This window comes from Phalangium opilio, unplaced genomic scaffold (assembly GCF_054372755.1).
Source record: "Phalangium opilio isolate 3A_F unplaced genomic scaffold, DU_Popi_V2 ptg000540l_1, whole genome shotgun sequence".
Lineage (NCBI taxonomy): Eukaryota > Metazoa > Arthropoda > Arachnida > Opiliones > Phalangiidae > Phalangium > Phalangium opilio.
In genome coordinates this window covers 1,290,164-1,304,566 of record NW_028324244.1, presented here as the reverse complement: position 1 = coordinate 1,304,566, position 14,403 = coordinate 1,290,164, and the positions used below count along the sequence as shown (strand labels likewise).

General features: G+C 37.3%; 1 protein-coding gene and 1 long non-coding RNA gene across 2 annotated transcripts in view; one reads left to right on the top strand and one right to left on the bottom strand.

Annotated features, from left to right (window-relative positions):
* The window catches only part of LOC149588553 (uncharacterized), a 59,220-nt gene extending 48,922 nt beyond the window's left edge, over nucleotides 1-10,298 (bottom strand). The window contains exons 1-2 of the long non-coding RNA XR_016379959.1: nucleotides 9,706-10,298; nucleotides 9,510-9,633 (exon numbers count right to left, since the gene is read on the bottom strand). This is a non-coding gene — a long non-coding RNA (uncharacterized LOC149588553). The remainder of the gene's footprint in view (nucleotides 1-9,509; nucleotides 9,634-9,705) is intronic.
* Nucleotides 10,299-10,315: 17 nt separating this feature from the next.
* gwl (serine/threonine-protein kinase greatwall) lies at nucleotides 10,316-14,081 on the top strand. Its single transcript, XM_089862507.1, has 10 exons — nucleotides 10,316-10,559; nucleotides 10,624-10,679; nucleotides 10,756-10,948; nucleotides 11,009-11,237; nucleotides 11,313-11,425; nucleotides 11,493-11,697; nucleotides 11,767-12,636; nucleotides 13,524-13,739; nucleotides 13,803-13,913; nucleotides 13,996-14,081. Exons 1-10 carry the CDS (start codon nucleotides 10,464-10,466, stop codon nucleotides 14,040-14,042), a joined length of 2,136 nt encoding a protein of 711 aa, XP_089718633.1. The 5' UTR covers nucleotides 10,316-10,463; the 3' UTR covers nucleotides 14,043-14,081.
* Nucleotides 14,082-14,403: the final 322 nt, after the last annotated feature.

The following is a 14,403-nucleotide window of genomic DNA, read 5'->3' as shown; positions in this document are numbered from 1 at the left end:
TAAGCGTGAATACATTATATTTAAAATGAATAAAAAAATTAAATAAAATTATGTCCCGATGGCGCCGTATGTATACAAAGGAGTTAAGATAGAAAAAAAATCGGTAACAAAGTTTCAACCCCTTTGGAACTAAATTAGGCACTATCGATGGACTATTTTAATATGAATTAAGATTAGCATCGTGTTGTATCCATCCGCTGTAGAGTTAATTCTAGAGAGCATACCTAATGGGTGTAGAAAGAGGGTACCAGAGTTCATCTGTTTTTCAGGCTGAATTTACCATAGATATTAAACTAAGGCGTAGGGATACCCACCCACTACTAAGAGAGTATTCGAGGTAAACTCGAGATGGTACGTTATTTTCAAGAGTTATACGCATTTCTTCATTGGTAACTTGGAGAAAGCAGGGTCCCCTATAGCAAGCAGGGTTGCCTAAAAGATTCAGGAATGTAACGTATTTTTCATAATAAGACTGTTTACATGCAGTTGGTATCGTCCTCGAAAAAAATATAGCCCGCCCTCGGCAAAGCGCGAAAAAAATTATATCGAATAAGGGAAAGCTTTGGCTACCGCTTCTCTACCCAAAGGCCATCTTTTTTCTATTTTTTTTTCTTGTTGGATGAGATATTATAAATATAGTACGGGTAGGTGAATTCAACGCGGACAGTTTTTCTTAATTTGCGAATCAACGGACAGAAGCGTATTACTTAAAGGGAGTGTGAAAGAGAATCCAATCTAAACTTCGAGAAGATGCAGACGAGAGAAGATGGAGTCTTTGGTCCAATCTCCGTATCCCCATACCCCATACAAGGAACATGGAGATAGGGAAGTTTCGTGTAACGCTATAACTCCGGTCGCCCAAAAATCCCGTTTTCGGCGTGGATGTGCATGTGCGCATGCGCCGCACTTTTCTCGCGCATCGGGCTGAGGATAGGCGGCACTACCGGTTTCCTGCGCAGTTCAAACTAACGCCGAATATAAGTCATGTGACCTGCTACATTTCGTGAAGAGAGATTCCTATACTGACCAAACTTCCCTATCTCCATGTTCCTTGCCCCATCTACGCTACGGAAAAGTCCTCCCAGCATCCTCAATGGAGGGCTTTTTGGTACGGTCGCAAGGTACAAAAACGTATTAAATGCATCCTGTGTCTTAATCTAATTCGTGAGAACTATAGTTTCAATTAACAATACAGGTAGGGGCGTGCGCGAGGTACTCTTGGATACTTTCAAATCTCAGCTCCAAGGTTTAAAATAGCTTCTAAACATAGCTTACACGCAAGGAGGATTCATACCATTTGCACCAGGAGACCAGGCAACCTAGAGCGTAAAATAGCAGACAATACGCTCAAAGTCGCCTGGTCCCCTTGCGCGTTAATGGTAGGAATCCTCCAAGAATGTAAACTATGTATTTTTAACTGGCGCTATCTATATATATCCAAGTAAAACTTTCGTTGTCGCGCATGGTACACCAACACTACTACTCCATTTCACCTCTCTCCTCTAAGATTTATAAAATTTTATACTCAAAATTGATAAGCGACTGAACAAAAATATACTTAAAATTAAAATTAAATCTCTTTTCAATAGCCATTGCATTTCGACAGAACACGAAACAAAAACTTCATAAAAATAAATAGACGATGTTTATTTCTGAAATAGTGGGGAGGTATATTTCCACAATGATTTCACATTCCCTTTAGGCTTAAAAATGGACAGTTACACTATACCTTTAAATGTTTTATATTTTTTCTCGAAATCGCCATTATTCCGAGCAGGCCATTATTGTAGGACGTGTAATTAGCTTTAATTAGTATTTCACGGGCTTGTCGACAAATCTTACAAGAATTAATAACAAAAAAAAAAAAAGATAAAACGTAAGAAATCTTCGGTATAAAACCGGAGTTTTTTGCGGTTTTAATAATAGGCTTTGGATTCTAAGGATTTTTGCGAGACAAATTTATTTCTTTTGCCTTTAAGTTTAATTCTAAAAATCAAAAAAGGGGGATGTTACCGCGAGAGAATGATGGAAAAAATTAGCATAAATTAAGAAATTCGATCACGTTGCTATTCGAAAATATTCCAAGAGTTTCGCAAGATAATTAAAACGTGCCTTGGTTAATGAATATATTGTTTTCGGGTACAATTTCGGTATGAGTGAATAAGGTCAAAATTCATTTTAGAGCAAAATCAAGCACACCATTCGACAGAGCGTAAAATTTAGATCTAAAATAACCCCCGCTTTTTTCAAATTTCCAAAAAAAAAAAAAAAAAAGTCTTATCCCCCATAGGAATTGCCACCTTTTCCAAAATATTGATGTTTAACGTTAGGGCTCATTTTCACTTAAGAGGCCGAATAGGTTAGGTTAGGTTAGGGTTAGGTTAGCTTAGCTTAGCTTAGCTTAGGTTAGGTTAGCTTAGGGTTAGGTTAGGGTTAGCTTAGCTTAGCTTAGGTTAGCTTAGGTTAGGTTAGGTTAGGTTAGGTTAGGTTAGGTTAGCTTAGGTTAGGTTAGGATAGCTTAGGTTGGCTTAGCTTAGGTTAGCTTAGGTTAGGTTAGCTTAGCTTAGCTTAGGTTAGCTTAGGTTAGCTTAGCTTAGCTTAGGTTAGCTTAGGTTAGCTTAGGTTAGGTTAGCTTAGCTTAGGTTAGCTTAGCTTAGGTTAGCTTAGCTTAGGTTAGCTTAGCTTAGGTTAGGTTGGAAAACGTGGCAAATTATTGGCCCTCTGATTTTTTCCACACTGTTTTTGACCTTGGTTTTTTTTTTGGAAATTTGAAAAAAGCGGGGGTTATTTTAGATCTAAATTTTACGGTCTATCGAATGGTGTGCTTGATTTTGCTCTAAAATGATTTTTGACCTTATTCACTCATACCGAAATCCTACCTGTTTTCGAGTTCTTAATATTTTGCTTATCATTAGAATATTGTTAAAGATTCTATATTCGAACATTTTTTTTTACCACTGGTCTATAAAAATTCTTCTTTTTTTAGCTTCGTTAAAATATGGGGATAGTTAGTCAAATTATATCGAGTTAATTGCCGTGAATATCAAGGTCATATACGGGTAAATGACACTCTACCGTCGGGCTATCCTATTGGTGACATTTTCAAGAGAAGGGTGCCGGAATAGGGTCCCTTCCCCCCTCCCTTCTTTACCACAAAAACGTAAGGTAAGATTAAAGAGAACTGAAATTTTAAAATATTTTTAAAAAAGAAGGGAAAAATTTTGATAATATCAAATCTGATTTAAATATTAATTAGCAAAACAATTTTGAAAAATAAAATTAAATTAAAATATGCAAAGGTGTTAATAATTTTGGTTTATTTATACATAGTGTTTCTGAAAGTGCGAGTTCAAGTTAAGATTGTTTAAAATGTTTTAAATTTAATTAACAAAACAATTTTGAAAAATAAAATTCAATTAAAACATGCCAAATTTCATACTAAGGTGTTAATAATTTTGGTTAATTTATACAGAGTGTTTCTGAAATGGCGATTTCGAGATAAGTTAAGATTGTTTAAAATGTTTTAAACTAAATTAAATTAAGAAACTTGTAGACAATGCTAATTAAATTTAAGAGATAATCAGTAAAACACTTCAATTATAAATTGAAAACAGTAGCCCGGACAGCAAAATATCACAGAAGTTCCATTTTCGACACGAAATCGCCCAAAGATCAACCCCCAATAATTTTAGACAGACTTTTCAGAAAACCGTGGTTGGTTTATTTTCTTTCATGAATTTAATTAGCTCTCAAATGAATTTAATTACCGTTATATTCGTAACTTTCATTGATAAATTCATGTTCAGCTGTACGTACGATAGGTCGAAATTGTCGAATCATAACTAAATCAAACAAACCCAGTACGTTTTATGTTTTTTAAACATTTCGCGAATTATTTCAATATCTTCGAATGTGGGGCCAAAACATCGAATTTTAAAAGTATATATAAGTGGGGGGGGGGGCGTGGTGACGTCAACGACGAAGGGTGGTAAGGGTGTTACGAATTTAATGTTTAATTCATTAGACGATGTGTCGAAAAGAGTCGAGCAGACGGAGCTTCATGCACCCAAAGAATTTCGAGTCATTAAGAACCCGACAAAACTCATTAAAAACTGGGGACGTTTTTTTTTCCTATACTTTCCTATATATGGAGGACAGACTCCTCCTCGCGCACAGACAACATTTTTAATGATTTCCCCTCATTTTTATAATTCCATTAATAAGGCACAGTTTCAAAATTAATTTCGTCTCATTTTCCAAGTTTTCTAGATTAACATTGATCAATTCCCAACACTTCCAGATAAACTTTGATCGATTCCTAACCCTTCCAGATCAACATTGATCGATTCCTAACCCTTCCAGATCAACATTGATCGATTCCTAACCCTTCCAGATCAACATTGATCGATTCCTAACCCTTCCAGATCAACTTTGATCGATTCCTAACCCTTCCAGATCAACTTTGATCGATTCCCAACCCTTCCAGATCAACTTTGATCGATTCCCAACCCTTCCAGATCAACTTTGATCGATTCCCAACCCTTCCAGATCAACTTAAATCGATTCCCAAGAATTCCAGATCAACTTTGATCGATTCCCAACCCTTCCAGATCAACTTAAATCGATTCCCAAGAATTCCGGATCAACTTTGATCGATTCCCAACCCTTCCAGATCAACTTAAATCGATTCCCAAGAATTCCAGATCAACTTAAATCGATTCCTAAGCCTTCCAGATCAACTTAAATCGATTCCTAAGCCTTCCAGATCAACTTAAATCGATTCCTAAGCCTTCCAGATCAACTTAAATCGATTCCTAAGCCTTCCAGATCAACTTAAATCGATTCCTAAGCCTTCCAGATCAACTTAAATCGATTCCCAACCCTTCCAGATCAACTTAAATCGATTCCCAACCCTTCCAGGTCAACTTTGATCGATTCCTAACCCTTCCAGATCAACCTTGATCAATTATTAACCCTTGATAAATCCCTAGATCTTTTAAACTGAGACTACCTCTTTAATAATCCATAGGGTTTTAATTTCTCGGTAAAAAGTCGAAGAGAAAGGGAGAGAGAGAGATTTTTGGGAGGAGAAAATGTCGGTGCCTCCTTCGACCATTAACAGAGTTAATAACAGTCCGTGAAAAAAAAGATAGAAATCCCAAGACCTCCTCTTCATTAGAGCGGGACCAAATTTATAATAACTAGAAGAAAGCGTTAAGAGAAAAAACGGCGCCTAATAAAGGGGTACCATTCGCTATAAACTTATATAGCCTTAGCTTAGCTATCTTTCATTAAGATCATTACCGGTACATTTTAGAAAAATATTTTCCTCGGCAAACTATACGTCATTTAGGAAATTTGACCATTATATTTTAGCTAGCCAAAAAGCCTATTACTTTTATCATAGCCTTGGTACAATGGCGCCTATTACTAGAAGCCAATAATTTGAAGTAAAACGAAGTAAGTTCCGCATCAAGGCCATGTTTATATACAGTATATCATAAGTTTATAAGTGATACGTTCCTTCCATAAGTATGACACTAGCTATACTTCGTAATGCTACTGAGAGACTTACAGCTCGAGATAACTAGTTCTAGCAGAACCACAAGCGAGAATTGAAGTACTACACTCGGTGGTTAATTAGTTTTTCAGGACTTCCATCTAGGTCCTATTTAGTCTGAACTTACTAAGCCTTTGACAGTACCTCACCAGGTGTCACTTTACCTCGAATCTATGACCTACCTCACTCACTTCATGACAAGCTCCAGTTTGTAACCAGAGATTAACAAACTTATGGATGGAACATATCCTATGAACTTATGGTATACACAACTCTTACTTTCAATTTATAGTCTTCTCGAACTGATATGGGTTAATATTGAGTAAGTAACGTTTTGGGAACTAGTTATTTATTCGGTAAAAACTATACTAGCAATTTGTAAGAGATTCGGTTTTTGAGGTTTTTAAAATGCCGAACCAACCCTTGGTGTATATCTGGCAAGCATTACAATGGGAGCGAACCTACGATACCCTAGCTTAATCGGCAAATGGGAAGAGAAATTATAGCTCAGATGGGGGCCCCTTAAACGCGGCTTGTACGTGAGATGATTGGATCATTCATTCTGGATGGCGAAAGAGTTATTTCGAATTTTAGAGAGACAAAAAGATATGTACAGGGTGAGAGAGAGAGACAGAGAGTTCATTAATGGGCATTCTGCTAGAGAAAGAGACCATTGAAAGTTTTCTATACTTATGTTACTCCCTTACATTGGCATCAAGAGATCAAAAGGAATGCATACAGCTACTAGAAATCATTGAGTACTACATCCATTTTCACTCAACGTATATAGGCGGATTTTGTGGGAGGAGCTATGACGAATTTTATGTGGAGAATAGAGCTATTAAAGTCGGTGCTTAGGTAAAACGTCACAGGGTTAGCTTTGGCAGTGGGGCGGCCATGTTTGGTACCGCTTTGGTTCTATGGGAAAATAGCATGGGTGACGTGACACTAAGGCTTGTGAGATAGCTCTATAATCTACCTCACTAGGCGTTGCACCTAGAGCGCGCGCCTGACCTCGCGTTGCTTGCTACCAACAAATGAAATTGCACCGTTAGACTAAGAAAGACGCCATCATAATTATGAGGTGTGACGCGATATTAAGTTCTCAAGCCCGGAATACCCACAAACCTCGCGCAGAAATCAAATTAACATTATTAATATTATGGGTACACGATGTTCCCTAGTAGCTGTATGCATTCATGGATCTATAATACACAATATTATGCGTACACAATGTTCCCTAGTAGCTGTATGCATTCATGGATCTATAAATACACAACATTATGCGTACACAATGTTCCCTAGTAGCTGTATACATTCATGGATCTATAATACACACAATTTAAAACATTTCGCTACGTCTTTTCTCGTCAACTCTGTACATACGCAGAAATAAGTCCAGGAGAAGAAAGAAAGATACGAAATATATTTAATATCATCTCCCAAAGATTGGAAGAAAATTAAACAGCTACCTTTGTATTCCCGTCGCGATGGACGCATTAAGAAGAAGAAAAAAATATACGTTTTCTGTTTCACGTATATTTTTACTCAACTCGAATTCCGAATAAGCTAAGTAAGCTTTAGTGTAAATCGCCAGCGATTATATTACAACACCAATTTCATTCCAAAGATCATCTCTCAAATATAATGTTACGAGTTGAAATAATAAAAAAACTAAAACTTTAAAATATAAAGAAGATAGTATTTTTCATGGCAGCCATCGATTTTAAAGTCAGACATACCAGAATTTATAGCTATCAATGAATTTGCCCATCAGCCCACACTAAATTGTAAATTCATTTCGTTTATAAAAAAACAATAAGCTAGGCCTATGATTCCAGTCTTTGGGTAGTATCTCGCCTAAGCCTACTCCCTAGAATTATAAATTTTGTGTAATGTTGCGAAGCAATTTCTAGACCTAATACCATCTCGAAAAACGTGCTAAAGACAATTTGATTGTGCCCTGCCCAATACAACTCCGAAAAATGAAATATTAAGAATAAATATTAGTTCTTTAACTTAAACTAAAAGATCATTACGTAAGGTAAAAACATTCCCCTGAGTCACGTGATTTTGTAGAAAACTCATCTATAGACTGTTTCATTTATTAGTATTACTTGAAGTGAAACCAACACAGAGGCGGAAGCGACCGCCATCTTAGGTTATTTCCCTGTTCCCTACTATCGGTCCCTCTAGCGGAAATAATGGAATGGTCTATACTAACATTTGCCTTACATTACGAGCTTCAGATATGGCAGAAATAAATAAAAAACCATGCACATTGATAAATTAGAAACCAAATTTTCCTGCCATAAACTGCAATTGTAAATTATTTATCTTAGGTATAAAGGCAGTTGGGTGTAAGAATGCGCTAATACCCGACCGACCGACCTAAGACACCTGTAAGGTAAGGTTCTAACAGAGAAAAATAAAAACACAGAAGGTTCCCTGAAGTTATGATTTATGATAGATAGTCTAGTACCCCGAAAAATACATATTTTTTTGTTTCCATATTTTTGGTTATGTATATTATGATAGGGCGAAAATTATCGGTCTTCATATCCATATCTTTAGAAGGTAGATATGTACTTTCAAGGGCAAGGATACTAAGTATCCTACGCAAAGGTTTTTGTTTAAAATGTTTAAGGGAATGTGTAAAGGGTCCAACCCCTCATAGGGAGCCCAGTCTGCGTGCCCAGACGTCCCTAATTATTAAATAGAGGGAATATTTGAACACATATTTTCATATATATGTATTTTCCCCCCAAAAATATATATTGTAAATAAAAGTATAATATTCGAAAGGTTGGACCGAAAGATTCATTAGTCCCTAATTTAATTCTCTAACCAGGATCTAAAGAACTTAATTTAAGACTGACTGATTCTTAATTTAAATAATCATTAAGAAATATTAAGCCTGGCAAATGAACCAATAACAAAAAAAATATATATATATTGTATATTAATTTTAGTTCAATGACTTTGCGCATTTGTTCATATTTCCAATTCCACTATAGAAAAAGGACATCTCTACTTATTACATCTTATTGGGGGGTTCTAACTCTGGTTCAGTCGATGGACGAGGGGGTAGACGCTCTGGATCTCTGTGTACACCCGAGTTCAAAAGGGTTCAGCTTCGACACTGCATTGAGTCCAAAGCCTACGGAACTCACAGTTCAGCTTTGACAGTACATTGAGTTCAAGACATATTGTACACCCGAGTTCTCAAGTGTCTACCCCCTCGGATTCAGTAGGACTTATAAGGGAGTTCTACATCTACCAATGTCTAATATTTTGGGTTAAAACAATCAGGGCTCGAGTAAAATTAAGCTCAACAGCAGGAGCTCAATATTACATTGGTAAAAAAACCAGTGCGGGACAAATTTGAGGGCAAAAAAAAAAAAAATCCCCCTCTGACTGTTAAAATGGTATACGGGTACTAAACTCGGTCTAATTGGAAGCGAAAACGTAATTGCTATTCTAGACCATTGTCTGACTCTGATATAGGCGACAAGGATGAGAAGAGGTCTTCGCGTCATGGATGGTTGAGAGAGAGAGAGGAGGAGTGTAAGGGAGGGGGGGGGGTTGACTTTAGTAGGTACCCTCACGGCCTTTAGACGCGTTAAATTACCATTATAATTTTTCCATCATCGCTAGTATTTCATGGGAGCAAACATGATATTTGTCTATTAAATGGGGAGCAGGGGGCTACTCGAGTTAGCCGCTAAATAAGTCAAATGATGATCGATGGGCCACAGATAATTAACGACGCGCGGTCGAACCCCCCTATCTATATCATGCACCCCACCCGTTACTTATTGGCCACAAACTTCCGGCCCACGATATGGATTAAAAATATCAATAACCTTTTTTGTTTAAATTAAAAAATACCCCCCATTTTATAGGCCAACTCGTTAAGGACAATCACTAAACACCGAGTCTGACTCACCCAAGTGTTGATCCTTATTGGTATCTTGGGCCTTGGCCTTCACCCTTCACCCTTCACCCTTCATTAGCATTACAGTTTTCTGGATTCGATGCGGTTTTGAGGCAAAAAAATTATCTTAGTAGGTCTAAAAAGAGGGATAAAATCATCAGTAACAAAATCAAAAGATAAAGAATCGCTTAACGTTAACGACACTTACCGGCAAAATTACTTTAGAGATGCAAGTTCAGGCCTATCATACTAATGGATCAACTTTTCACTGATTTTTTGGCGGGGAAAAGCAGGGGTTTGAAAAAAAAAAAAAAAAAAAATTGGAATCTTTCCAATTCGTACCTATGTTTTTTTTAGGATACGAGCGGGAGGGGATCAAAATCTTTAGTTACAAGATTAATAGAGTCTTTTTTGATTAATTTTTGTTTTGTAGTCGCTATCATTAGCGTAATTATATGTCTTTATAACAGAGGGTCGATGAAACAAGGTTCCAAAAAGGAATTTCGTTGCTCCAAGAATGTTGCCAGAATATCTCACGGAATTGATATAAAAAAAAAGATAAAACTATTTTCGTTTCCCTTCATTAAATTCCAGAATTAAAAATACAATAAAAAAGAATATACACCAACTGACTCGAAAAGAAAGAAGACAAAAAAAACCGGATTATGCAAAAAAATTGACATTTTTTCACACGCTATGAGGGTTGGCAACTGTTGATTTGTGTTCCACTTCCACACATGCGCGTCAAAAAGGCGCCAAAACGAGTAAGGGGGAGGGGGAAGAAATGAGAAAAAGCGGAAAATTTTGAGTGGTAGTGACATCTATGGCAAAATATTGAACTAAGGTGATTTGAAAAATGGCGCCACACGTAATTTGAATTGAGAACCTAACCGCGGCCTATTTGAATTTGTATCAGTCGCATTGATTACGATTACGAAGCTAGGCTTAATTAAATTCAAATCAATAATGGATTCGTTAATTGAAAAGGAATGTAAGGAAAATTCTGAGCCTGAAATATCAAGATCGAGGCATGATAGTGACTCTAAAACACATGCAATTAAGGTAAACAACAAACAAACTTATCTTTTATCAATGTTGATTAACTTAAACGGTTTTTTAAATATAGTTTCCATGTATCGAAGATTTCAAAATTCTAAAACCTATAAGTCGCGGAGCTTTTGGGTAAGGGTAACATGAAAAATTATATTGATCCTAAATTCATTTACCCCACATCGTTAACGCACATTTCAATTTATAGAAAAGTATTTCTGGGTCATAAAAATGACAATCCTAAATGCATGTACGCGATCAAAGCCATGAAAAAATCCGAAATGGTTAACAAAAACATGACGAATCAAGTATTAGCCGAAAGAAATGTTCTGGCTGTAAGCCACAGTCCATTTATCGTAAACCTATTCTACTCCTTCCAGTCAAAACAAAACGTTTATCTGGTAATTATACACCTAATTCCCCGTAATTATAATATTTATAAGCTAAAATTTAATCCTTAGGTGATGGAGTATATGATTGGCGGTGATATTAAATCATTACTTCATATCTATGGCTATTTTGATGAACCTATGGCAGTATTTTATGCCTCGGAAGCTACTTTGGCTTTGGAGTATCTACACAGTCATGGCATCGTTCACCGTGATTTAAAACCCGATAATATGCTTATATCCTCATCAGGACATATCAAGCTAACTGATTTTGGTCTATCAAAGATTACCTTAAATAGACGTAAGGTCTATCACCTCCCCCTCCCCTACAAACCTTTAAATCATCGGAACGTCACATAACTTTCAAAATTTATAGAAATTCAGCTGGTTGACGTTCTTGGCACACCTTCCACGGGTTCAGATGGAAAATCAGTTCAAACTCATAGAACACCAGGCCAACTTCTTTCTTTAACATCATCCCTGGCATTTGTGCGTGTTCCTTGAGATCTACCGCGTGTAATGTGAACTAAAACCGTCAGTTTTGTACCTTTTTCAGAGTTCGCCTTCAGTTCAAGCTGCTTCTCACATTTACAAGAGTTTATCCGAGGCTACTAACCGAATGATACCTCGCTTTAACTTGGCATCCAACCTTGATGAACCTGTTAAATCGTTAAACTTTGACAGAGTCAAACCTCGCGCCTTTAGCGATAAATTCTTGGATATTCCTAAAAATAATCCATGGGAAATGAAACCCAGTGAAGGTATTGCATGTTGATATGTTCTCGAGGAATGGCGCCGCAGTTCTTCAAATAAATCACCTTACTTAACAGGATTGGATGGATCCTTCACAAACGTTGGCGAAGGTTTTGCCGAGAGTTCCGGGGAAGATTTTGCAACAACTAGCCCTAACTTTTGCTCACCAGAAGACGATAACCCGTGCCAAATTTCATCTACTCCCGTTTTAAACCGAGGCGGTGAACAATTGCGCGCCGCTCTCTTGAAAAACCGATCTTGTCAACCGAGTACCGTTAGAAATAATCATCAAATAAAGAAACTTCAATATAGCTTTGATCACACCTTTGGTGAATCACCGGGAGATTCCCAGGAAATTAGTCAAGAAAGCTTATTTCGTAAGCCCGAACATCGAGGATCAGTTAAAAGAAAACGCGTTTATAATACAGACGGAAGTCCCGAAGAAATTGAAAGGAAGAGAGCGGCTTCTTCCAGTTTAACCGGATTATTCACTGGTCTTGGTTTTGACGAAAATTTGATTGGTTCTCCGTTAAATTTATCGCCACCCATGGATTTGTCTCCGGAGATTCGTAAAAGCTGGACGAATGACGCCAAGAATATCTCTCCGATTGACGTAAAACTCATTCCTAAAGGCGAAATTAGTCCGGAAGAAGTGGTTAATAGAAAAATCACAAGATTTGTTGGAATTTTCTCGTCGGATTCGACCGTTGCTAGCACCCAAGATTCATTTGAATTCTCACACGTTAAAGAGATGAAATGGAAAAACCCGAGGGTTATTACTATTGGCCAACAAAATACCCCTTCAACTCCCTTGCAAATAAAGATGAACAATACACCTTTCCGTACGCCTAAAAGCGTGCGTCGAGGACCTCAACCTAAAAGCGAAGATAGAGTACTGGGGACACCAGATTACTTAGCTCCCGAACTTCTTTTACATAAAGAGCATGGTAAAGTCAAGGATGATGCGGTGGACACGCTAACTGTGGAACGACTTAGGTCCGTGGGGGGCGCTAGAAATGGAGGCGGAATACTCGGAAAAATGGCGGGCTGTCGACGTCCGCCATTTTTCCGAGTATTCCTCCCCCATTTTCTAGCGTCCCACCCAACCTAAGTAGTTCCACAGTTAGCGTGTCCACCGATTTCCCGGAGGCGGAATACTCGGAAAAATGGCGGGCTGTCGACGTCCGCCATTTTTCCGAGTATTCCTCCGTCATTTTCTAGCGTCCCACCCAACCTAAGTAGTTCCACAGTTAGCGTGTCCACCGATTTCCTGGAGGCGGAATACTCGGAAAAATGGCGGGCGGTCGACGTCCGCCATTTTTTCCGAGTATTACTCCCCATTTTCTAGCATCCCACCCAACCTAAGTAGTTCCACAGTTAGCGTGTCCACCGATTTCCCGGAGGCGGAATACTCGGAAAAATGGCGGGCGGTCGACGTCCTCCATTTTTTCCGAGCATTCCTCCGCCATTTTCTAGCGTCCCACCCAACCTAAGTAGTTCCACAGTTAGCGTGTCCACCGATTTCCCGGAGGCGGAATACTCGGAAAAATGGCGGGCTGTCGACGTCCGCCATTTTTTCCGAGTATTCCTCCCCCATTTTCTAGCGTCCCACCCAACCTAAGTAGTTCCACAGTTAGCGTGTCCACCGATTTCCCGGAGGCGGAATACTCGGAAAAATGGCGGGCTGTCGACGTCCGCCATTTTTTCCGAGTATTCCTCCGCCATTTTCTAGCGTTCCACCCAATCTAAGTCGCTCCACAGTTAGCGTGTCCCTCAGATTACGCATCTCAAAGTTTCTAAGAGAAGTATGGTTGATGGTTTATGGCTTTTTTAGATGCCAAAGTCGATTGGTGGGCATTGGGAGTTTGTTTATTTGAATTTCTAACGGGCATACCACCTTTCAATGATCAAACGACAGACGCAGTCTTCAAGAATATCCTAAACAGAGATATTCCATGGCCAGAGGGAGACGAAGAATTAAGTCCAAATGCCAGAGAAACCATTGATAGTTTGCTTACAATGGATCCGGCAAAGAGACCAGAGGCTAAAGGTGAAAGAGTAAATATTAAATATACTAAAAATAACTAATTAAAATTTATAATTAATTAAACAGGTTTAAAAACTCTAAAATTGTTTGAAAACGTCTCTTGGGAAATGCTGCTACAACAAACGGCTCCATTTGTACCGCATCCTGATAATGAGACTGATACAACCTATTTTGATGGTAAAATATTATAACTATAAGATTAGATTAATTAATAATTAATTAATTAATTAATTAATTAATGAACTTGTTTAAATTTCAGCTCGTAATAATGCTCAACATTTAAACGTTTCTAACATTGAATTTTAAGTAATTAAAAAAAGAAATTAAAATATTTTATGACACTGAGCTTTTTGACGTTGAAAATTTATAATTTATCTTTTAAAAAAATGAATTAATTAATTAATTAATTAAGCGTGATATTATTTAAATTGAAGAGTTGTAGTTAGTTAGTTAGTTTTTATGTATGTAATATAAAGAAACAAGGGGGGGAAACCATTCCAAAAAATTTTATGCAATTATTTAAATTTCTCTTTTCTTTTCTTTTTCACAATAATTATAATAATAATAAAAAAAAATTAATTTGAATTTATACATTTGTCAATTCATTAATTAAAAAAGAAATTAATTAATTAAAGAACCCAATTATTATAATTAAGATATCCTTCAT